Source organism: Pseudopodoces humilis, chromosome 21, assembly GCF_049639895.1.
Source record: "Pseudopodoces humilis isolate 2021_Gansu_Grassland_sample_001 chromosome 21, ASM4963989v1, whole genome shotgun sequence".
NCBI classification, from domain to species: Eukaryota; Metazoa; Chordata; class Aves; order Passeriformes; family Paridae; genus Pseudopodoces; species Pseudopodoces humilis.
In genome coordinates, this window is record NC_142220.1 from 8,565,061 (window position 1) to 8,589,924 (window position 24,864).

The 24,864-nt window shown below is 47.1% G+C and overlaps 2 protein-coding genes across 2 annotated transcripts in view; one reads left to right on the forward strand and one right to left on the reverse strand.

Annotated features, from left to right (window-relative positions):
• The window catches only part of FOXK2 (forkhead box K2), a 45,339-nt gene extending 38,538 nt beyond the window's left edge, over nt 1–6,801 (forward strand). The window contains exons 7-9 of the mRNA XM_088065367.1: nt 509–805; nt 1,183–1,392; nt 4,570–6,801. Coding sequence (XP_087921493.1) covers nt 509–805; nt 1,183–1,392; nt 4,570–4,766 — 704 coding nt within the window. The 3' untranslated portion in view covers nt 4,767–6,801. The remainder of the gene's footprint in view (nt 1–508; nt 806–1,182; nt 1,393–4,569) is intronic.
• A 1,886-nt stretch (nt 6,802–8,687) lies between these two features.
• On the reverse strand, nt 8,688–23,337 carry WDR45B (WD repeat domain 45B). Its single transcript, XM_005526816.3, has 10 exons — nt 23,006–23,337; nt 18,453–18,527; nt 16,713–16,814; nt 15,993–16,080; nt 15,375–15,469; nt 13,836–14,026; nt 11,954–12,039; nt 11,124–11,225; nt 10,488–10,609; nt 8,688–10,177 (listed from the first exon to the last, which is right to left on the reverse strand). Exons 1-10 carry the CDS (start codon nt 23,070–23,072, stop codon nt 10,071–10,073), a joined length of 1,035 nt encoding a protein of 344 aa, XP_005526873.1. The 5' UTR covers nt 23,073–23,337; the 3' UTR covers nt 8,688–10,070.
• Nucleotides 23,338–24,864: the final 1,527 nt, after the last annotated feature.

Sequence of the window (24,864 nt, forward strand, 5' to 3'; positions counted from 1 at the left end):
AAGAGAGATAAGAAATTTCCTGTTTAAAACAAAAAAAGAATAAGGCATTGATGGGCTAAGGATGTGTTTGTTTAATTACCTTTGATACACATTTGCCATCCAGTTTCTTGGTGGTCATGTGGCACTACAGAGGGCAGACATGGTCCTGAGCATTCCTCAGGATTCCCAGTGCAGCACACAGAGAGCATTCCCAGTTCAGGCATGCTGCACACAACACCCATCTGTGCAAAGGGCTTTACTTCAATAAATGCTAACCACTTGTCTGGGAGCAGAGCTGGGGTGCCCAAATGGTGTGTGGGTCTTGCTGAGCCCTTCCCTTGAGCCTGGAGCTGGGAATAACCACTTGCCCTAACCTTTATTGTCCAGCATTACTTTTTGCCTCATTCAGGCATTAGTGAAGGAGTTCGTTAATTCTCTGAAGTTTTAATGTGAAGTTTAAAAGAAATAAATGAAGGCTTAAAAGAAATAATGAAAATTGACAGTCTAATTTTGACCTCTTTCTTGGTAGGATCACCTCTCTCTAGCCAGCCAGTTTTAATTACTGTACAACGGCAGCTACCACAAGCTATCAAACCCGTCACTTACACTGTTGCAACTCCCGTGACAACATCAACCTCCCAGCAGCCTGTAGTTCAGACAGTTCATGTTGTGCACCAGATCCCAGCTGTGTCAGTCACCAACGTGACTGGATTAGCACCAGCAAACACTTACACTGTCGCAGGACAGGCGGTCGTCACACAAGCTGCTATGGTCACCCAGCCCAAGGTAGAACCTCAAGAGAATGGAGACCACAAGGAAGTCAAAGGTGAGGACTGTTGGGGTTGCCTTGGCGCTTCTTTATTCAGGGGGGTCAGTATTTGAAACTTAGAATTGTAGAATCATACAAGAGTTTGGTGTGGAAGGACCTAAAAGCCCTTCTCGTTCCACCCCCTGCCATGGGCAGAGATGCCTTCCTCTATCCCAGGTTGCTCCAAGCCTCATTCAGGGAGGGTCAGGGATGGGGCATCAATACTTGCAGGGCACTGCTTGAAGTGTTTGGCTAAAACTGAAGATTTGGAATGGTGATTTCTCAGTTATGTTGGAGCAAGTAATAAAACAACACACTGAGGGCTGATTGAGTGAAACCGGGGGCTTCCTGAGCACTTTGGTAATTTGAACCATATTTTCTCTGCTGTTTTCCAGTGAAAGTGGAGCCTCTCCCTGCTATTAGCCATGCTGCAATAGGAGCTGCTGGCCGCATCATCCAGACGTCGCAGCCCACCCCCTTACAGACAGTTACCATAGTGCAGCAGGCGCCGCTGGGCCAGCACCAGCTGCCCATCAAAGCTGTCACACAGAACGGAACGCACATCGTGCCCCTGAGCGCCGCCGTGGCGGGGCAGGGCAGCGCGGGTATGTCCTCCCTCCTCCTCCTCTCTCCTCCTCCTCCTCTCTCCTCCTCCTCCTCTCTCCTCCTCCTCCTCTCTCCTCCTCCTCCTCTCTCCTCCTCCTCCTCTCTCCTCCTCCTCCTCTCTCCTCCTCCTCCTCTTTCCTCCTCCTCCTCTCTCCTCCTCCTCCTCTCTCCTCCTCCTCCTCTCTCCTCCTCCTCCTCTCTCCTCCTCCTCCTCTCTCCTCCTCCTCCTCTCTCCTCCTCCTCCTCTCTCCTCCTCCTCCTCTCTCCTCCTCCTCCTCTCTCCTCCTCCTCCTCTCTCCTCCTCCTCCTCTCTCCTCCTCCTCTCTCTCCCCTCTCTCTCTCCCCTCTCTCTCTCCCCTCTCTCTCTCCCCTCTCCATTGGGAAGAACCAGAGTTCCTCCACACTTCTCTTTGCCTGAACATCTCTTTATTCTCTTTGTGGTTGTTATAGGGATGTTCTTAGTGGTGACAACCCATCCTCTCTCCTCCTTAACCTGGGATACAAACAAGTTTTAAAAGAAGTTCCTGTAGGTCAGAGCTGTTAAAATGGTTCCTGCTCCCAGGTGGTTTGTTGGAAGCCACCATCAGGAAAACCAGAACTTGCTTGTGGGTTGGCTCTTTGAACTGTTGCTTTTTATGATGATTTTATTGAACCTGTGCTGAAAAGACCAAAACTCTGTAAGGTTTTGAGGTGGTTCTTGTCTGAATCCATCATTCCCCTCTGGCCCTTGGCAGGCTGAGCAGGCAGCAGCGCTTTGTCCTCATTGCACACATTCCCTCTTGCCCCAGCACGGGCAGGTTTGCTCTGCTGCCAGGTCCTCGCAGCTTGTTCTAACACTTTTGCTTTATGTATTATCTGATGCTGAAGGAGAGGTTTTTTTGTCATATGTTTACAGAAATACTTTTAGGGCTGTCTTATATCAATTTATTACCTGCATTTCTGCTCGGAAGTCTTTCTAATGGAGTGAATTATCTGCTTCATTTCCTTTTTACTCCTTTGCCATCACTGACATTTATAGGTTGTGTTCTGGCTGCTGCCACTTCACTTCCAGCTTAAGAGCAGCAAAAGCATCACAGACTTGAGGTGCACTTTCTGTGTCAGAAGGGATGTGTGAATAGAGCTGAGAGCCGTGTGAAATATACTGAAAAGCTATTTTTAAAAGTAAGGAATAATTCTTTTTTTCTTTTTCCTGGATTCTGAAAACTCAGCTGATTTGAACATTCCCTGGCACAGAGCTGAGGGCTGCAGGGTGTGCAGGGAATGTGGCTGCACACAGAAGTAGAACTGTGATGCTTCCCACTGTTGTCTGTGTGTGTGATGGGTGTGGAGTGAGGTGTGCTCCAGGTCCTGGTCTCTCGTTACAGTAACTCCTGAACCAGCAAGGAACTGGGTAATTCTCAGGCAGAGCATCTAAAGGGGGAGCTGAGCCCACAGAAACACAGATTTGTTTGTGCTCGTCCTTGTGTCTGCCCAACACGCACGGCTGTGTTCACACACACATTCGTGTGTTTGTCTGTGGTGAAGGAAGGTCTGTGTCATCTGAGAAGAAAGAAATGCAGAGCAAATCCTGTTCCATTTTCTATGTGTAGTAAAGCAGGTGCTCCCTGCTCTCAGCAGAACAGCTTGGCAGCATTGCTTGGTGCCTGTGAGTCAGCTGGGAGCTCTGGGGTCCATAAGAAAATTTCATAACTCAGTATTCTCTATCTCAGCTTTGAGTGTAGATTTCAAACATCATTGTTCTTTTGTGTGTTTCCTACTCCCACACAGCAGCCAGAGGGTCTCACCACCAGACCCTGGAGTGAAAAATGACAGAACCACAGAAAGGTTTTGGTCGGGAGGGACATGAAAGTTCATCTCATTCCATCCCCCTGCCATGGCAGGGACACCTTCCACTGGAAGGATGCAACAGAAAAGTGCAGTGATTGTCTTAATGTGTGTTTGAAGGTGAGGGGTGAACTTCTTGTTTTTATTTAAGCAACACAAAATTTTCAGGAAGGCCTTTTATTCACAAGTTCCATCTCCATGGCTCCTACTCAGAAGTGGTACAAGGAATATCTTTTCTAATGGCAGCTGAATGACTGCTGAGATCCCAGAACAAATTCATTTACTTCTTGGTTCCTGCAGAGGTGATACACTCTAGGACAGCTTACTAATAACAAATTACAAGTTTAGCAAGTAATAATTTAATTTCTTATGAACTTGATGCTTCATCTCCACTAGCAGGGAATGCCATGGTGATGTCAGTGAAGTGGTGCTGAGGGAAGGGAGCAGGAAAGAAAGCAGGTGGTTTGATAATGTTTAGATAAAGTTTCATGAAGTGCAATGAGCAAAGAAATCTGTAATTAGCATTTTGCATTGTTTGTGAAGACATTTGAATAGTGGATTTAATCAGGGTCGGTGTTGAGGAAGGGGCTGCTCACGGGCAGAGGGAGGAACCTCGAGGGTCTCAAGGTTTGTACTCACCCAGGAGCGGTGACTTGTGCTGCCTCATCCGTGGAAGGAGAAAGATTAAAATCTTGTATGGGATGTTTGAACTGTACCTCTCCTGCTGTGACTCACTTGTGCATTTGTATTTTGTCACCTGGGTCATTGCTGACCACTGGGACTTGTTCCAGCCCTGCCTTCTCCTTAGCTTTGGCAAATACCTCATTACCTATTGCAGGGGAATTGCTGCTTCTGTCATCGTGCCTCTCCTGGCTCTGAGATTCCCAAGCTTTCCCTGCAGTAACCTACAGCCCCAGCTGGGTCTGGCATGGCCCTGCTCTCCTTCCAGGCCACATCACCCATCTGCAGGGATCAGAGACCTGGCCAGAACCTACCAAAGGGGATTGTGGATCCACTTGTGTTCTGTCACAAGTTATGGTGTGGATTTGCTAAATCTTCAGTCGTTGAATCCTTCCCCATCTTCAGCTTCTCAGTGGCTAAATGGAGCTGTTTCCCTGTTCTCCTATCTGGGTCCAAATCTGTTTGAACGTTGAGTGATTTGAGAAAATGTCCTTAATCTGCACAGCAGGTTTGTGTAGATAAAACAATCGCGCCAGAATCTCACCTGGGCCTGCCAATACCTCATGTGGTACCAATAAAGGAATTGATCACTCAGTGACGGAGCAGTTTTGTTCCCTGTATCTGGTTTGACAAGGATCAGGGTGCTCAAGTTTATATTCTCTTTTTTGCAGCTGCTGCAAGTCCTTTGCATATGTTAGCAACCCACGCGTCCGCATCGGCATCGCTTCCCACCAAGCGCCAGAACGGAGACCAGTCGGAACAGCAGGAACTCAAACGTATCAAAACAGAGGATGGAGAGAGCATAGTCATAGCTGTGAACGTGGACACCCCACCCGTGGCAGTGAGTGACAAAGGCAGCCAGAACTAGAAACTTTAGGGGAGTTTTCTTTTTTTTTCTTTTTTTTTTAAAAAAAAAAAACAAAAAACACAAAAAACCAACAAAAACAAACTCCGTGGTGCCAAAAGGAGACACTTAAATCTAACACCTAAAATGTTGGAACATGTTCTCACGCAGTGGGGAAAGGGGCCCTGTGATCAGACTTCAACTTTCAGCACTGAAACAAAACCCAACACAGGTGGCCTTAAAACTTGGTAATTTAAAGTCAAACTGCAGAACCATGTTGTTGTAGAGGCTGTGCCCCCCGCCCCTCCTGCCCCACGGACTGTGTGTGCTGGGAGGGCTGCAGCTTTAACAGGATCTGTCAGATTATTCCCAGGACTGAGGATCTCAGTGTAACGGCAGCATGATAGCGCTTAGTGTGACTGGTTGCAAAGGATTGTATATTCCTAAAGGGAACAGAGGCAGGAGCCATTCCGACACCGTGGCAGCTAAGCCTTTCCGAACCACCCACCCATGCAGTTGTTGATAGATATGCAGTATTTTGTTGTTCACATGTGGAATTAGAAATTTTTGAGGTGTATTTTCATTTCTTTGCAAAACAATGGGGTCTTTGACATTTCAAATCACTCCATTTCTACTCCGGAAACTTTGGAATCACACAACTACTTTTCATGTGAAATTTTGTTTGGTAAAAAACTGAATGTAGGGTTTTTTTAACCAACGGAATGATTTACTTTTGTCTGTCCTGTTCAAGTTCAGATAAAGCTACTTTATTACATCTGCAAATTTTCATATTTTAGCAGTTGCCTGATAAATTTAATCAAATTTTATTACCATGTGTAGTGATCAAACGCTTCTTTGGGCTTGCATGTAACTGATTAGAAACTCTGATGTAAATGAGCCGTTAACTGACGTAAAGAACTGCTATGGATTTGACCAGAGCTGCACTTACCTGTTTCTCTCTCTGCTACCTTTTGCTGTTTGTTACTTTGTGTTGACTTTGACTGTCCCTGGCATATTTTTCCAGTCTAAAGTAAAACAAGAGTCTCGCTTAATATTGTGTATGTTTAAGATAACAGACTGTTCTTCATTTAGAAAGATAAAATTCTTTATCACGAGTCCTTTTAAAAAGAGTAAAATTATCTTGTCAGAGGTATATTCGATATTTTTAAGCTTAAGCACCCTTCAGTAGAAATGAATCTGCCCCGTTTCTCTGTAACACTTTGATGTCAGACACTGACCTCGGGGTCTCCATGACCAGTAGCTGTTGTGGTTTTCTAACAGTGGCTACCAGATTATGGTAATAAATTTTTTTTTTTTTTTTTTTTTTTAAGTGTGTGTTCTGCAGTTGAACATTTTAAAATGTATCGGTAATTTCTCACTTTAATGTGGTAATAGATTCCACTTTACATTTCAAAATTCAATTGAAACAAGGCTGCTGTTCAGTCTTCAACTCACACAACGTCTTAGTTCCTCCTGCAGCCAGGTGAGTGGGAGCCAGAGTTGGTTCCATCGGAATCTGGTTTTTGTCCTGTTCTGTAATAAAGATGCATTATTTATACTTCCTTTCCTGCTATGAAAGGAAAAACTGTATTTTCACGATGGACTGAACAGTTTGGAGTGGTTATTTTAGGCAGCTTTTGGAAACTATTTACCTAAAGACCAAATATGAGAAATCTGTACAAGTTTTGTGTTCATCTACACAATGGAACTGTTACAATGTCTCTGCAGATAATACATTAAAAAACTATGAAAAAAAACTCTACACAAGCTGGATTTATAACAGGCATTTAAAAAAAAAAAAAAGCTTAACCTGAAAAGAAGCATTTCTGTACAATTGCAACGTTTTCTTTAGAGGTTTTAAAAATAAAAAAAAAGTAAAGTTTTAACATACTTTTTTTAAGAAAAAAAAATCCAGTACTAGTAATTTAATTTGGTGTTGAATGAATTGACTAGAATGTGGTTTATTTTCAGAAGTGAGAATCTGTTCACAACTAGGGCTAGGTGAATAATAGTGTATAAGATTTTTTTAAATAAAATTAAATTTTATTCAGCAAATTAACTAAGTTGAAATTACTCAACAAGTGTGTTTGGAATATTGATGTATATTTGGGGTTAATGCAGCTTCTGGGGCTGGACCCTGCCAGTGCTTTGCAGTGTTTGGGGCACAGGAGGGCACAGGATTGTGTCTGCCTTAGCCTGGATCATTATTTCTGTAAGGTTTAGGAGATGTCACTGTCATGAATGTGGGTTTGGTGTCTGATCCCCTTTTCCTGCATTGGTTACAGTCTCTGTTTCTCAGCAGCTGGGGAAATGCTTTCAAGGACCAGGAAAACTTTCCTGGAAGCTGGGTCAGGTTTTCATGGTAACACTTTCAAGAGTTGGGGAGAAACCCAACTCCACAAGGCTTGGATGGAACTGCTGGGAAGAGCTGTGGTGTTTGGAGCTGAATGGGGCAGAGCCTGTTCCTTGAACAGAAAATGTGGGCTGAATGCTCTGAACAAACACAATCCTTGGGGAAAAGAAGAAAATAGCTTACCATGGAAGCAGTGAAGTGGTGTAATTGTCACTGCCCCAGAGCAGGCAGGGCAGTGTGACCCAGCCCCAGCCCCGTGGCACTGTGTGTCCAGCACGGCCCTTCTGCCCTGTGTCTGGAAGAACTGCTCATGTCTCACATCTCCAGCTGCACTGATTCATCTTGTATTTTCTCCTTCATCGTGACTACCTAAAGGTTCTGAAAGCAATCCTCGTATTCCACGGTTTCTGCTGGCAGGTACCTGGAATTACTGTAGAATTTAATGCACTGACTCATTAGTTTTCCTGTCAGGATTCTGAACTGTGACACAGGTACTGTGGAGAGAGATGGCAAAATGGGGAGAGGAGGCGTTGAGTTACTTTTTAATACAAAAGAAACTGCTAATCCCTGTACCTAAAGCGCAGATGCTGGTGGGAATACGTTGTGCTCCAGGAACAGTCGTGTTTCACACTTGCTGTGCGAGCTCTCTGCTCTCCTGGTGGCTGGGGGTGACCCAGTGGCCGTGTGCTACCACCAGTCCATCAGTGCCAGGTACAGGGCCCACAGTCCTCAAAGCATCATTCCTTTTCCCAAAAAGTGACTGACTGAGCACCGTTCCATTTCATTGTAGAGCTGTGCAAACACTGGGTAAGTTCATCCACGGGAGGCAGTGCCGCACTGAGCCACAGTGAAGCACTGGCAGAGCAAGCTGGAGCCAGCTGGGAAGATTCAGTCCCGTGCTGGATTTGATCACTTGGAACAGCTGTACCTAAATCACATCCATTTGCAGGCAGCACAAGAAATCTGAGGTGTATAGGACATTTCCAGGGTCAGTACAACACTACTGGCTGCCTGCACAGGTGTGGTATTGTCATTCCTGCTGCCACCTTGGAGCAGAGGTTTAGTAGAAGAGTTTTAAATCTTCCCCAGAAATGTAGTAGTCTCTTGTCAGCTCTAGGATAACTGGGACAGGAGGGCAGGGGGATGGAACAGCAGCAGCTGAGGCTCAGCAGAGTTGTTGGAGCAGGTGCAGGGGCTGGATGGGGGAGTTCAGCAGCCCCTGGTACTGGGATCAGGACCTCCCACTGCACAGTGAGAGGGATTCCCATCACCCTTGGGGAGCCACCTCCAGCACATCCTTCTCCAGGAGATGACAGTTCCAGTCCTGCTGGTCCAGCTCTTCCAGGCTGAGGAGCCTCAGCCCAGCAGAGGGGGAATGGTGAGGTAAGTGCTGAACAAGAACCGGTTTTCCCTGGGAAGTTGGACTTGTTTTGGGACAGACAACAAGGTGCATGTCCCAGGCAGTGGCTCACGTGCTCCTGTCCCCTCTTGACACAGCGGGTTCAGCTCCTGTCCTTCACCAGCCACCACTATTGACTCACATGTTTATTCCCCCAGCCTGGAGCAATGGAAACCATGGCTGTGACCATCAGTGAATACAGCAAAGTTAGTCACTTTTATTTAAAAGAAATAACATATTACAAATAAGTGTGCAAAACAATTCCTGTGGTTAAATACGCATAAAAGCAACATGCAACCTTGACATCAACATGATAAGTTAGTCCTTAGTAGGTTACATGACACTAAAAGGGACTTGTCAACGTTAGAGAGTTTGCAGCTGAAGTCACAGAGTGTCAGGGCTGAAGCATCTGTGAAATTAGCTTTCAGTAGAGCAAGACCTCCCTGCCCCAGTGTTTAGTGCCACAGATGCCAAACTTGGGGCTATCTCAGGTTCTGGGTTAGGAGCTTGTGCCTTAGGTCAGCAGTAATAGGATAACAATTTTTGGGGAAGAGTGTACAAGTCAGTGGGTTCAGTCTAACCTACCTGTCCCTGGGCCAGCAGCAATAGTATGCGACAGCTCAAAGGAAAAAAAAAAAAGACAAGTTTGCAAGTTTAAAGCCATTGCAGACATGGAACTTCCTGCCACCTTGTTCAGTTCTTGTGCTGGACATGGACATGGCCTCTCCAGCCTCCCAGCTGCAGCAGTTTGGCAGTAGTTTGGCAGCAGTTTCACAGCTGTCACACCAGTACCGGCTGTTGGATTATGGAAGGAATCAGCTCTACAACAACAGGAGCCCTGGGTGCTTGTTGTGCTCGCACAGGAGAGAGCAGTTGGGTCAGCACTTGCCCAAAGGTGCCTCCAGCTGCTTCACAGAGTTTGGCACCTTGGACAAGTGATGCTGATCCCTCACCTGAAGCAGCACTGGCAGGGCCACACCACCACCACCACCCAGCCCTGGGCACCAGTTCAGAGGACAAGCAGGACTTGATCTACAGCTGTCCCTTGCTCCGTACTTGTCACCTTCTCTGTTCCCTGAGCCGTGCCAGGGGGAGGGGGAGGCAGGACTCCTGCTGGAGAAAGCATGATCTGAAGTGTTCCCCTGCTCTCAGCCATGCAGTGGGAGTAAAGCAATGCCTAAAATCTTCTGCTTTCACATCCCTTTTCCTAAGGCCAGCCAAAGGTGTGGACAGCCCCTGCAGAGCTCTACCTGTGGCAGGCACTCTTGTTGGAGCTACAGTCATGTCACAGTTTAGACTAAAGAGAAACCCAATAGGCACAAGCTTGTTGAAAGCCACATCTTAAAAACTTGAGTTGGTGACAGTAACCCAAAGAGATTTTAATGAAGAATACTTGCAGAAATGAGAACAAACATATGTAGTCCACTACTTCAGAGCTGCTTGTGATCATGTTGAGCCAGGCTTCTCCATGAGCTCTCCTGAACTTCTGGATCAGTACTGGACACTCAGATCCTGTCCCTCAAAGGCGTGGGGTGGTTGAGGCGGTGCTTTGAGCCGTGCACTCCCCTCCCCTCAGTCAAAGCTTGTCGTCCGTCATTTCTAGGAACTGAGCGTACACATCCCTTGAGCATTCCCCTTTTTGGTTGAATAAGAACTTGTAGTAGCTGCCATCTGCACATATTGCTGCAACACAAACAAGCAGGGTCAGGGGGGCTGTCCCAGAGGTGCCTTCCTTTTCTCCAGCTCCAGGGTAAGCTGCTCTTCAGACACACAGAGGTGCTCTGGAGGGACCCCTGGGCTGCCAGCCCTGCCAGCCCTGCACTGTGCCAGCCCCGTTCTGTGCCAGCCTCCCTCCCTGGGCAGTGAGAGCAGCCAGAGCTCTTGGATGACAGGGACACTCAGCCCTGTCTCAGCAGAGCATTCCCTTCCTCCAAGCCAGCACAGTTCAAGCCTGGTTCTCCAGCCAGAACCTGGAGCCACCTCCATCACTCACCTATGACAGCATTTGGCTCTGTTCCAAAGGCACAAATGCACGGAGAGCCTGAGGGAACCTGGAATTTGGAAAAACTCCATTTGGAACTGAAGTATTTGGGGAGAAAGGTGGCAGAGGCCAAACTGAAAGAAAAAAACACAAAAAGGCATTTAACAGGTTGGTATGGTGTTGACTAGGGTGAGTTCAGAGCTGCTGGAGTGATTGAACAAGGTGCAGGGTTCACGTGATTTTTTACTGGCTTTTTATTATCTCATCTGATACTTTAAGTATCAGATAACCTGAGTAATTCCCATTCTCAGGAATGGAGACACTATAACTACCTTGCTGGCTTTAAGTGGCTGCAAAAACTAACGGATTGATTTTTAGTAGAGGAAAATGTCCACAATGTATGTTCATCCTAAGGTTCATTAAAACCTACACTGCCCCTCTACTGAAATGCTACAGCCCCACAAAGGACAGCAGGAACTGGGAAATTTCCAGAGAGTCTGAAATCTGCAGCTTCACGCCAGCCCAGCAGATAAACTTTTCCACTTTCAGCAGTGTAGAGATTTTGCTACTGAGTGACATGGTCAGAGTTTTAAATGCAATTCAAAGCTCAAGGACCCCTCCAGGGCTTCAGAACAGCTTCATCCCTACCTTGACTGCTTATTTCTTTTTGGGTCTTCTGCAGCAAAAATGTGGACTGTGCCGTGGTCACTGGAGACGCAGATGAGGGAAGCATCCTGGTTGAAGTTAATACTGCAGAGAACACAGACAGCTGCAGGATTTCTCCTAGGACAGACCCACAGGCCTGGCACAGACAGTTCTGCTGCTGCAGTTGTGCCAGCCCAGCAGGCAGGGTGGTAACAGCTGCTCAGGAGGAGCTGGGGCTGCCCCAAGCCAGGGCTGCTTTGGGATGAACAGGCAGCACTCAGAACAGGGCCTGCAGTGGCAGCAGCTGCAGCTCTGACAGGGACACCACTGCTGTGGGTCACTCTGACCCTGCTGGAAGGAAATGCAGAGCTCTGCTCTGAGGAGTGGGCAGAACGTGCAATTGCTACCCCACAGTGGGGCTCAGCACAGGAACGGGAGTGTTCATGGGGAGCGGGCAGAGGGTTTCCCTGCTCCTGGGACAGTCACACCTCTGCCCTGGGTGCTCCTCTGCACAGCAGGATGTGGGGATAAAGCTCCCCTTGCCCCCAGGCTCGCCCCACCCACCCTCAGCAGTGTTCAAGTGCATCAGGGCACTCCCTGGGTGTCAGTGGGAAGTTCCCACGTGGGCTGAGCAGTCAGGGCCTGGCAACAGCTCTGTCCCTGGTCCTGTAGCCTGTGCCAGGCTTCACAGAGCTCCCAGCTCCTGCCTTCCCCCCCCCAGCAGCGAGCCCAGAGGGAGATGCAGAGGCCCAGGGCAGCTGGGGTACCACAGCCATCCTGTGCTGGCTGAGGGGCTCAGCACAGCCAGGCCCACAGGCAGCAGCTGAACGTACCAGTATATATTGGCTGCTTGCGATCCTCGACGCAGCTCCTGGATTAAATGCCCTGATGAAGTATCAAATATTCTTATGAGGGTCCCCTTGGAAAGGAATCAAGCATTGTATTAGGAAAGGCAGAAGATTGTCTTTACAGCTGTGAATGCATCCTGAAATTCTGTTTCACCAGCGTGCCCCTGCACACACTGCTGGGGTTTTTTTTGGTAGATTTACAAACCTCTCTTAATTTTGAGGAAGAACACTGGTTTCCCCACACAGCATCACCACAATGTTATATGCCTTGGGGTACAATCTTGTCACACAGTGACTCAGGAAGTCTCTTTTAGTCCAGTTCTAAGCCCTGGCCCTGATTTGCAGACACTGGCCGATGCAGAGTGTGCCCAGGATCTGTGAGTCACTTCTGCCATGCTCCCCTCAGTACTATTGCACTTTTCATTGCTACTGTGCAAGTCTTTCCACTAAGTATAATCAGGCTGCGGCTGGTCTTGTCTTAAAATTGGCTCAGTCAACATAACCTAGAAGAATCAGTTACCACACACTCATGATCTGTATTGATACAAATCTGAGCACTGCCCAGCCAGGTGATAGAACACTGCACTGGGAAACAGTCCTTCAGCTGGAGGAAACCCAGCCTGGTAACAGAGCTGCAGAATGAGCCAGTTCTGAAAGTGATCAGCAAACCAGTGGTGCTTTCCTCTGATGAAGACTGGGTGTACATTGGGCTGTGCATCACCACCTGCAGCTCCTGTTACACACCTGGTTAATAGAGGCAGCTCTCCAGTCACACACCAGGAAGTAACAACCCAGCAGAGAAAGACTTGGTAAACTCAGTTTAGTTTTGATTTAAGAGACAGGCTTGAGTTGTTTGCTAACTGTGCTCAGACTCCTAGTTCAGTTGCAAAATAAAAGCTGCTTGAACTTCTTCTCTATGCAAAACAAGGAATGTTTAATACAAATGCAGCAGATAATGGCTCTATTTAGCAATGCAGTTGGCAGCTTTTAGAACTCTGCTTAGAAGACATGCAGTCAATTAAGCTTAAGAGAGACTCAGGATACATTTTCTTTTTTTAAACTGTCTGAGTGACAGGCTGGGCAGTAGAAACTAGGTGAAACAGAGACTGGATTCATTTGGCTCATCCTTAAAAAACTTCAGCTGAGTGGTAGAAGGCAGCAAAAGCTGTGCTTGCCTCAGGGAGACAGGTCCATCTGCCTGACACTCCCTGGGGAGACGAATGCCCTGGCAGCTCTTTGTGGTTCCCAGGGAGAAGGCAGCTCTGTCACATTTGCCTCTCTCTGCCTCAGCCCAGCACAAGGGATCTGCACTGCACCCTAACTTCATGTTCTTGTCATGGTCTTGTCTCTTCAGCACTGTGTAACACGTGGCCACACGCTCCCTTTCTGTGTGAGGGGGGCACCTGTCCTGCTCTCTAACAGGGGCTAAGCCAGAGCAGAACAGAGCCTACCAGTACAACTGAATTATTTGCAAGTATTTCTTTAGCCAGTGGATTTGGAGTGAATTTAAGCAGAAAATAATAAAGGTGAAAGAATACAAATAAGGTTCCCCCCTGACCATGTTTTTTTTTAAATTAACAGTATCTGTTGAAGAACACATCAAAGACATGAACTACTTGGGCCAAGTTGTGTTCAGGTGTCACTGAAGAATCACTGCTACAGCCAGCTAAAACAAATACTACCTCAGGCACAGCCCTTGGCTGTCGGCTGTTTGGGCATCCCAGAGGAGCAGGGAAGATAAAGAAACACTGAGAGTGCGCTGTTCAGTGGCAGATTTTCCCCGTTTCCTCCAAAGGATGTGACTTGCTATTTTATCTCACTACACCAGAACACACAGTAAGTCAGAGGCAGGGGACATCATTCTTACTTTTTCTGATGCTGTTGCAATTCTTGTTCCCTGCAGGTTTAAAGCGATACAGCTCAAGACTCCTTCGTGAGCTGGGATGTCCACAGGAGGCTTCTCTGTGTTAGCCAGGTCCACGATCTGCACGTGCCCAGTGTGTGTTCCAGGAAATGCAAGAAGAGAATTATTACTATTTGGACAAAGGACACAGAGACCTGAAAGACAAAAAAAAAAAAATAAAATAAAAAAAAGGAATAATTGGATAATTTCCATAACCTAATTAAATTTTCAAATAAAAGTTTCTAAAATATTGATAATTTCAGAATAAGGAAACAGTCACGGAGTAAATCACAATCTCATTGTAATGGCTAGTGCCATTACATTAATTGCTAGTCCCAAAACATCATCTGTCTATGACTGCAGAGCACAGTTAAGCAGAGGAGTAGCATAATTTTAACTTGCTCTCATCACTTTATTTCAATGCAATCCAGCTGTGGTTATCCAAAATCTGGGTGGTTTTGCAGATCAGCCCAGTCAGTCCATAACATCAAAGCCATTTTAAGAAGTTGTTAAAACGTCTCCTTAGCAGCTCAGAAAGGGTAAGAGTTTATCAGAGATATCTGAGCTTCTGCTCCATCAGTGAAACTATTATTAATTTATGTTTGAACTTGGTTCTTACAGCACTGGCACTTTTTTCTTTATAATGTTTTGTGGCCCATTGAGGTGAATCACACCAATCCCAGGTGTTCTGCTGATGCCAAAGTGAATTCCTGAAACCTCAGCACAAGAAAAAACCTCCTCCTCCTGCATTCCCTGCCTGTCAGTCAGCCAGGCTGCTGGAGCTGTATCCAGGCTGGGATTCCATGACAGCAATTACATGTTTGCTCCAGGCAGGCATGAAAACCCTCAGAGATGAGGATGCCAATCCTGTATAATCTGGTGGAGAAAACACCCTCCTAACACAGAAGCTGATCCTCTCCACCAATCAAGCTCTGCCTGCACCCGTTGTTTCACATGCAGCTCTGTCAAGAAGTGTTTGCTCCACCCTTCCTGACACCTCTCCAAGCCACTGCCAGCCCTGCAGAGCCCTTCCCCAGCTCCTTCTGCCATCACTGAATGAGCCTGAGCCCCTCCCCTTGGTTCAACAGCAGCCACAGCTAGTTAAAAAGAACACTATCAGTTTGCTCATTAGGCTCTAATGAACAGGAGAGAAGAGTTTGCTCAACACCTCCAGCTCTATTAGGAAAGAGAAATGATGCACTTTACTGTAGTTTGTTTATAATTAACCTTCCAGTAAAAACACAGGTTCTTTACAGAAGAAAGTGTACAGCTCTTATAGAAATCACATCTATAACATGAGCACAGGAAACAGCTTTTCTGGGCCAAGTATTTATAAATTCTAATAACCATTCTGCAAACACAGAAGCATCTCCAAAGGACACGACTGCAGTGCAGTAAATGTTTAATGACTTCTAAAGAACTGACAGAGGCAGCTGAAGATAAATGGCATGTCAAGAACACACTAAACTTGCTTCCATTCCCCAGCCCATACGTACAACTAACCTTTAGGGTTGTAGCAGGTTTCAAAGACGTGCAGCTGGTGGGGATTGTGTGTGAATGTGAAAACTTTAATCATGGAGTCCAAGACAACCACAATTCTGAAACAGACCAGAAGTTCCAGTGACTCGGGGAGGGTAAAACAGGGACACAAACATTCACTCAGACCTGCAAAGGCTTTCAGCTGATTTAACAGCCACTTTTTCCTGCCCTCCCTAGCAAGAGACTCCCAGCCTTGCAGCAGCCTCACAATAATAAACCTGCTAAGCACTTTTATCCAGCCCCTCCACCCACGCATACACAGACTCCAGCTGTTCACAGCTGCTCTTGCTCCAGGAATCTGCTGGAATTTTCTTCACACTCCTCCATACCTAGAAAACCAGCAGAAGCCACAGGAGATTATTTCCCTACATTAGGGGAAATAAAGACCAGGAAGTCTTGCAGGCTTTTCACCAAGGTAAAATAGCAGTAAACTTAAACTGTGGCCTGTTTACACCTAATACCCTGGCTCCAAAGCCTGTTTGACCTGCAATTGCTGGTGTTACAACTGGATCTTTTAACAAACAGCTGGAAATGAGGAGCACAAAGCCAAGCTGGGTGTCTGGACCCCTCTGCTGTACCTACCTGTCTCTTCGAAGCTTCACTGCTTTGACTTCTGTGGAAAACTCTATCTCAATGACAGTCTTCTTCTTCAGGTCATCCCAGATCATGACTAGAACAGTGTAGAGATTGCATGAGACCATCAAGGGATATTCAAAAACATTCATCATATTCCACAGCACCCTTATAACAACTTACAGCTCCCCAGCAGTCTCATCAAAAGGTTCATCCAATGGTTAAGCAGCTCAGACAGGCATCCTGCTAACCAGAAGGCATTGAGCCACTAGGTATCAACTACATATCAACCCCCTAATTCACACTATAACTTGTGCAGGCAGGAGCTGGTCAACTCCAACCAGAAAAACTGACAAAAAACTGAAGATATATTTCTCTAAAGAAAATCAGTTTTTTTGTTTGCTCCGAGGGTTATGAAAGAACTAATGCAGCAGTTAAATAGAGTAATACATTTTCCTACAAAGCTTGCCAGGCAGGGAGCTTCCTGCTCCTTGCAGAGTTCACCATGAGAAGGTAGCAGGCTTGGAGAGCAGTCCCTGCAGGTAGCAGCCTGTTAGCACTGCACCAGCAATGCTGCAACTCACTGCGTCACGGTGACTTAAACCTGCTGCAGCATCCCCTTCACCCGACCTTCAGGACATCAGCTCATGGCCCTGGGAGTGGGAGTTCTCTGGGCAGTGTCACACAAGGGCAAGGCAAACCTTTGCAGGGCTCACCCCTCAAGCTCACCTTTGTTGGGTGGGTACTTCGGTTTTTTTCCTCCACCTACAAGTGCTAAATAGTTGCAACGAAACAACATTTCGACATGGCCGACACCACCTTCTAGAAACTCTGCAAGACAAATATTTTATTTCAAAGTGTCAGAACCAGTTAAATTGCCATCTCATTTTCACCACTGTTATAAGAAAAGCTCATGTTATCTCAGGCACCCGAGAAGAAGAACATCTTCCTATCCTGGCTGCCTTTAAAAAACAGTGGATTCCTTGAAAGTTCTTCATACAGGAGCAGTAAAGCCCTGGATTTCATACAAGCCCTTGTGGTTTCTTCAACAGTACTTCTGAGTGCTGTGTTTCCTTCCTGGATGGTTGTGCTTAAACACTGCTCCTTTCTGCACCAGATCCTCTGCCTGACTCCATTAAAGCATTTAAAGCAGGACAGCACATTCTGCTATGAAGAGGTGTAATGTGTTCTGAATCTGTGTTAGAGCACTGAATCATTGCTTGGATGGGAATTTCTTGGAACTCTTGGATGTAAGACAGACAAGCTGGGGTTGCAACAAGATTTGGTTTCATACTGGGTTACAGAGAAAATCAAATGGACAATCTCCAGCTGGGAGTGTCTTGGGCAGGTTTAAACCTACACAATGAACAGGATCTCTGTGTACTTATGCAGGCAGTTCAGTGATTGCTCTCAGAATCCACAGGGAAGAGACAATCTGACTCATAAACTTTTCACCACAGGAGTCCTGGAAGACACAGTCCTGCCATCCAGAGCTACTGGCAGGGAGAGTTTTGACAAGGAACTCCAAAGGACTTCAGGCTGAATCCTGACTCTGTGAGCACACTGTCACAAGTGACAGTCCCAAGGCATGCTGCTTATGGAAGAATTTACTGTTAAGAGCAGAAAACAGTTTGTCAGCTTTGGCCACGTGAACAGTGACTAAAATCCTTACAGCGGTAGCAAGTGAAAGTGTGCCTGATTTAGTAGGAATTGCTAGTTTAAGTACATTTTTTCTCTTATTAAACTCCTTTTCTCACCACAGGCTGAAAGTGTTGGGAAACCTGTGTAGCAGCTCACTTCCTATATTTAGGGTTAGAATGACATGGCTCAGTTTCAGTTTCCCATATTTTGACTCAGTTTTGTTTGCTCTCTGATAAAAAGCTCCTCTGTTAACACAGCTCATCTACTGACTTCTGTTAAGACACAGGAGTAGCTTTACCACATTAAGATCCTCCCAAATTTTTAAAGCATACATAGAAGGAAAGATTTAGAGCATTAGAGTTCTGAGCTCTCCGTGCTCTTGCAGACAATACCCTTGAGTATGAGAAATGTTACACTGAGATCTCTGGGAAAAAGCCTGGAGCCTCACTGCCACACTGGATCATCCAGATCAGCACACAAGAACAGAACTTCTGATGGCTGCAGGGAGCAACTCCTGCTCATAAATACCCAGGAAACGCCTCTCCTACTCAGGCTACAAACATTAGCAACAGCAAACACAACTCTGCCAGCAGCTGAGACAAATTCCTCATCAGCCAATTGTGCAAATTGACAGCATGGAGACTTTTGACCAGGCAATGGCATGAAAGAGAGTTCCTGTGGGATCAGTGAGAGCTGCCTTTCCTGAGGCTTTATTCAAAGCCTTCCAGGGATGGAAAAGTGAAAGCTGAGCAAGACTCAGTCAGGAAAAAAATGAGATGGCTGACCTTCCAACACAGAGCAGCATGGTGTAGTAAGTAAGTGTTTTACCTTGTTTCTCTTTTTCTTTGAGTGGATCTGCATTATAAACTCGGAATCCATTTTCCATTCCACATGCAAAGCATCCTGTGGTAAAAAGCACATATATATACACACATATAGTAATTGCCAGATACACTCAAGAAGGAAGCAAGAGCCAGAGGGTTAGGAAAGCATTACTCAACGACTGCATGGTTACAGTCAAGCTGAAGAGCATTCACAGGTTCTGTTAGTGATGGCAAGAGAAAATCTCCCAGAGAAGTTGTCCTCTATGCTGGCCTCATGGAAATGTCTTGGCATTGGTTTTAGGCAGGTAAGAAAACAACAGAAGGAAAGGAAACCAATTCCCAACCCACCTGGATCCTATGCCATGCACTAGAGTGCAGGAAAACAGCATTTTAATGTTTATGGTCCAACCAGTTATGAAGTGAGCTCCTTTCTTCATAGATCCAAATTCACCTCATGATTACGACCCTGCTGTGGATGTTTCTGGAGCACAGTGCTCATCAAACAGCTTTTTCACCTGTGCTAACGAGAGCTGACTGCTGTACAATGCCAATAATTATATGCCAGTGGTTGAAGTCTAACCCAGGACATAAGCACAAGCCAGATTAAAACTCTCTGGAAAATAATTGTAGTTACTTTTTCATATAAAAGTATGCATGAGTTTCTTTAGTGGAATCCATTAAACTGCCTGTCCCTTGTCCTGCTCCTTGCCCTGCTAACAGGTGAACACATGCACTGGTACAAAGAAATGCCACTGTGAAGTCAGAGCAATGACAAGTCCCCAAGAAGCTGCTGTCACTGGCAGCACCTGATGGCAGTTGGTTGCTCACAATTTGTGTGTACCGTACCAAAAATCCAGTTAAATATATCTTAGGTACTAGAACATAAGTTCCACTTACTCTGGTTCTATTCTTATGTACTGCAATGATTTGAACCCCTCAAATAAAAGCTCAGGAGCTCTGTCTAAACACAACTCTTCCCCAAACTTGGTACTCCAACAATCACACAGTGTGTGGAAGAAGAAAAAGAAACACAAAAACCTACACCCTTAACCCAAAAGCCTCCCAGGTACAACTTCACCCTGTCTGAGATACTGCAATAAATTAAGTGCACAAAGTTCTTGTTTACATACATAAACACACAAAGTGGCTAATGTGAATTTTAAAGCAGGATCAGCAACCATATTGCAACAGGCTTTGATATGAAGCCTGTTCACTTGCTCTCCTCCTCCCTCAGCGTTGGCTGGCTCTGGCAGGGTCTGTAAGCGTGAGCTGCTGTGACCTCCCAGCACTGGGACAGCATTGCTGGGACAGCCAGGGAGCAAACTGCAATGGAAACCTTCCCCTCCACATAAAGCACTGCTGGACAGGGTGAGAACTGATCTGTTCCTCACAGCTGAGCCATATAATTATTTTACAGCAACAGTTTTCTAATCCTCTATTGTATTTCCAGGAAAATCAAAGGGAAGGGATGCTGAAGCTGTTCTGTAGTAAGAAAGTGCTGTCAGGTTTGAGCTGTGCTGATCCCAGCAGCTCCTAACAACCCAAATGGAGCATTCCTGATGCAATCAAACACACACTTTACACTTCCTGCAGTGCCACTACAGCTTTTTGCAGGACCAACCCCATGAGTAAGACGTGGGCTGCTTTAATGCCTTGGGAATATCCACATTTTTAACTGAAGACAACACACTAGAACGTGGGGATGTGAGTAATGGTGAAATTCCTCATGTGGTCGATCACTACCCACAGAGATATGAAGCTCTCAGGCACAGCAACCCCTGAGTCAAACAAGGGAAAAATACCTACAGGAAGATTCCTGTTCCTCCTTCAATTCCAGGTTACAGGAGCAGCTTTGAAGCTTGGTGATTCCCATCTGATTTCTGTTACCAATGGAATTACAGATTAGATGGCTACAGCTTGTAAGCCCCTCCATTTGAGAGCTGGAAGGGGCTGACAGAGGAAGGAACACTTCCTTAGGTTCACTTCCTTCCACAAGAATTGCAACTCTCTTTTCAAGAAGGGAAAAAAATACCTTTTTATCTGACAAAAGATACTTTAAAAAAAAAAAAGTAATTATTACACAGTTATTGCCCTGACCCACAGTTGTGCTTGTTCCTACAGTAAAAGTGTTTTTTTTCCACCAGTGCCCATGAGGCCAGAGTGAGTTTTGTTCCTCCAAATCTCCAGAAAAAGGGTTAAATTAATGACCAGCCTAGAAGATGCCACAGGCTGAAGGAGACACATTGGCACAGAGAAACCTGCAGGCTCGAAGGCCTGTGGTCCTGCAGTGGCAGTAGTGCAGTCCAGGGAAGTGACAATGTCCAGCACAGTTTCCTTGGCACCATAAATGCTGGGTAAAGCCAAGAGCACAGGACCCTATCAACATTGTGGGGTCCTACAAAGCATTCCAGCCCACTGGAGAAGAGTAAATATAGAAGTCAAGTGTTTCCACACCAAAACAAACCCACACTTCCGTTTTCAAACCAGCTTTAGGCTGTAACAGTGACAAAAGAGAAACTTGTCAGCAATTTACAGGTATGGCCATTCACTATGATGTTTTGTCTCTTCATTTCTGAAAAGCACTTTAGTGTCCTTCTGAAAGCATTAGGAAAGGATCTGAAATCAGGAGCTCACAGCCTCAAAATTAAGAAGATAGAATATTCTGATTTCAAACAACTGACAACTTCCATTTCTTTGTGTTACATTGTTTCTTTGTTTTTTAATTTAAAGCCTAGAAGTAGCAAAAGCACCTGATATAAAACCAGCATCACTCAAGTCAGAGCGAGGGAGTCCCATGGCAGAACAACCACAGCTGCTTTATCACTTGCCAGTCAAGAAGATTCAGCCCCAGAGAGAGTTCCACGATTCCTCCTGTTCTCCCACCCTTGTGGGATTGACCAATCTTAAATTACTAAGAAATTAGGTTATTGTAACAGTACATGCAGACACCCACACTTGTGAGCTTCAGCACTCCAGTGACTCACGTTCTATTCCCAGCAGAAGGAAGAAGGAAGCAGGGAGCTTTCCCTCCTCTCTGCTCTCCTTCGGGTGGCCAACGTCACCTGCCCTTCAGCACTTTACAAGAGCCCTAAACTCGTAAAAGGTCACTGTGTTACCTGCAGTGCAGCGTCATCATTCCTAACAGAAACAGCTCCAGGAGCTGCCAAACAGAAGCCAATTGTGTTTTTTCTTCATGTTTTTTGTCACTCAACTGTCTGGCCAGGTGAGGTCAGATGGGATGTGAATACTGCCAGATTCGCAAGACAAATTCCTTAAGGTGCTTTGGATGTGATATTATTCAGACAAGGGGTTTATCTTGCACTTACTGCTACAGAACTTAAGCCTTTGCAACAAACAAGTTTTACACTAAAATGATGATCTAAAGGCATTTTTCACTAAAAGAGAAACTTTTCTTCTTACACAGCTCTACAAGCCAAATCTCTGAGTCCATATCACTCAATATCACTGCTCCATTACAGACCCTGCAGATCTGAAATTAAGCTCATCCTCAGAATTTTTTTTCCATCTCTGTTGCAGAAGCAAGATGAAAATAAGTACAGAGCTGCAGAGAAACAAACGATTCTATTCTTTTTAAGTCTATGAGATAGCAGGAAGAGAGCTGCCAAGATGCTCACACCTCATTACCTGCTTCATGTGCTATTGCCAAGATGTCATCAAAGGCATTGACTAAAATCAACAGAATAATTCGTGTTTACACAGAATTGCAACAGCGTCAGCAACAGGTACATGAGCTGCTGTCTACAACAACAGAGGCTGCAAGAGTGCCTTAAGCAAAAATATTATTTGTTAAGGCAAAAGGATGTTACAAAATGATGAGTTTCTACTCCTTATTCCAGAAAAATGACACTTACTCATGAGACTGGTGCTATTTTTGTCTTGCCAAAGCAGGATGAGGCATATGCACCCCATTTCTGGAGCAGGCCTTCCCCTCTAACAAAGGGAAAAGAAAAGCCAAGGATGCACAAGGGGCTGTTGTATCAGTGCTTGACTGCCAGTGTGATTAGTAGTGTGAACCACAATTTTTAAAATACAAACCAGGTAAAAAGAAAGAAAAAAAGCAGTTACACCACTCATTTTGAATGTGGAGTACTTATGCTGAGAAAGAGCTGAACTGTGGGCAGTTCCCAGAAAAGCCCCTGAAGCACAGGTTTTGAGGAAGCTTTAAGGAGCCTGACGGAGCCACACAGGGTGAGCAGCCAAGTGCAGCAAGCCACAGCAAGCCTGGCCCTGCTCCTTCTCCTCTCCCCAACCCACCCACCCATTCAACTCTCCGAAGCGCTGGGCGCACACACAGCCACACCAGTGCTAAAACAACGGGAGAACCACTAAATCCTCCCGCTGCCAGCGGCCTTCCCGGCTCCTTCCAGCAGCTGCAGCCGCCACTCCTCGGGCATCCCCCAAGGCAGCAGCAGCCAGGGGACGCAAGCGGGACCCCGCAGTGACGGGTCGGGAGCCGCGGCAGCCCCAGGCCCAGCCCCGGCTCTGCACCGCCGCCCCTCCGCGGCACCACCCGGCTCCCCGGGCCCGCAGCCTCACCGTGGTCCTGGTTGAAGCCGGCGTAGAGCAGCCCGTTGCCGTGCGGGTTGGCCGGGAGCAGGTTCATGGCTCCGGTTCGGCCCCTTCGCCCCCGCCCCTCACACCATGGCGGCGCCCGCCCGCCTCAGCCCCGCCGCGGGAGCCCGGACCGAGCCGAGCCCGCCCGAGTCGGGCCAGGTGCAGCGAGCCCACCGGAGCCGAGCCGAGCCGGACCGAGCCCGGCCGGGCCAAGCTGAGCCGAACCCTCCCGAGCCGGGCTGAGAGGAACCAAGTCCGACCGAGTCCCGCCGGGCCGAGGCGGACAGGCCGGCGGCTGCTTCCGGCCCTGCCAGGCACCGCTGCCGAGCGCAGAGCCCATCCAGCCGCTGGCGGGAGGAGCGCCGAGTAGTCGAGCGCCGCGGGAATGGCGGCGAGAGCGCCGGGGATGGACCGGGAGTGAGCGGGAGTGACCGCCGGGAGTGGCCGGCAGTGACCGAGATTGACCGCCCAGACTGACCGGGACGAACCGGGACTGACCGCCGGGCCGGAGGGGAGGATGGGTGGCTCGAGCCCCTCTCAGCTCCAAAGAACTATTTGGTAAAAGCTTTCACATCAAACTAATAAAAACACAGGAGTTGAGGGTGGAACACACTAAAACAGGATTTCCCTGACTTGACAAAACCCCAAACCAAACCAACCCCCAAAGCCAGCCACCAACACCACAAATACGTCTTGAAAATGTGGAAGTTCTCGGGACCCAAGGCCCTGAGCACCCTAACTGGACTTATAAAGTAATTTTACTTCAAGCAGGATGATGGACCCGACAGCCTGGTGAGGCCCCTTCCAACCCGGATTATTCCATGACTGTGTGATGAGCTGGAGCCCAGACTATGTGTGCTCACACCAGCAGCATCATTCCCCATCCCCTCTGTGCGTTCACCTCCTTCCCGTGCTCGCTGTGTGTCTTCCGCTGATGTCGCATCTCGGATTTGTTATCGGCTCTGCTGGGAGGTGACCTCAGCTTTTCAGTGCACAACAGCTGAGTTCAGCCCCGGAGCTCTGCACAGACCAGCTGCTATAGTATTCTTTGGGTACTCATAGATATAGAGAGAATAATCACATTACATCCTTCTGAGATTTTGTTTCCTCAGGCAGCCAAGGGACTGGGTAATGTGAAATAACAAGCCCTTCTTTGCTTTTTTAAAAAGCTTCGCCCTTTGTTTTTTTTTTTTGAAAAGCTTCTCCTGCCCAGCGAGGGCCCCAGGCTTTACTTAATCCTTGTGGGATTGCTGCAGGTGTTCCCAGGAGCGAGGAGTGCTGCTCCAGCCTCTCCTTACCTTTCGTTTATCGTGGCTGCCAGGAGGAACAGACCTCTGGCCTTGGGGATGGACACACATCCGCAGAAATGCTCCCTGCAGCCAGGCATTCCTCCTGCAAGAAAGGAACCAGGGGTGATTGAGGAGGCTAAGGGTATAATTTGGGAGACATAAGACAACGTAGCCGTGTTGTATGGGACAGAAGTGCTCATCTTGCACCCGGACGCTGCAGAGCACTGCTGAAATCTGGGTGTCTCCGGTTCAGTTTAACCTCTCGGAGCTGCCGGCAGTCGTGTCCGTGTCCGTGTCCGTGTCCGTGTCCGGCTGCAGTGGAGGTGCAGTTTCAACACCCCGACAGCTCTCCCAGCACACGCGGCCCCGCTGGCAGAGCCTGCTCATCACCCGGGGACAGAGCCCACGGGAATTCCATTCCTCACACGGGGGTTTGCCGGCTGGGCTTTCCCTGTGAGAACACTTGTTCTGACGGCACTTTTCTTTAAGCTGATAGCTCCAGGTCGCGGCACCACTCTGGCATTTTACTGGCTGGAATTTTCACAGAGGATG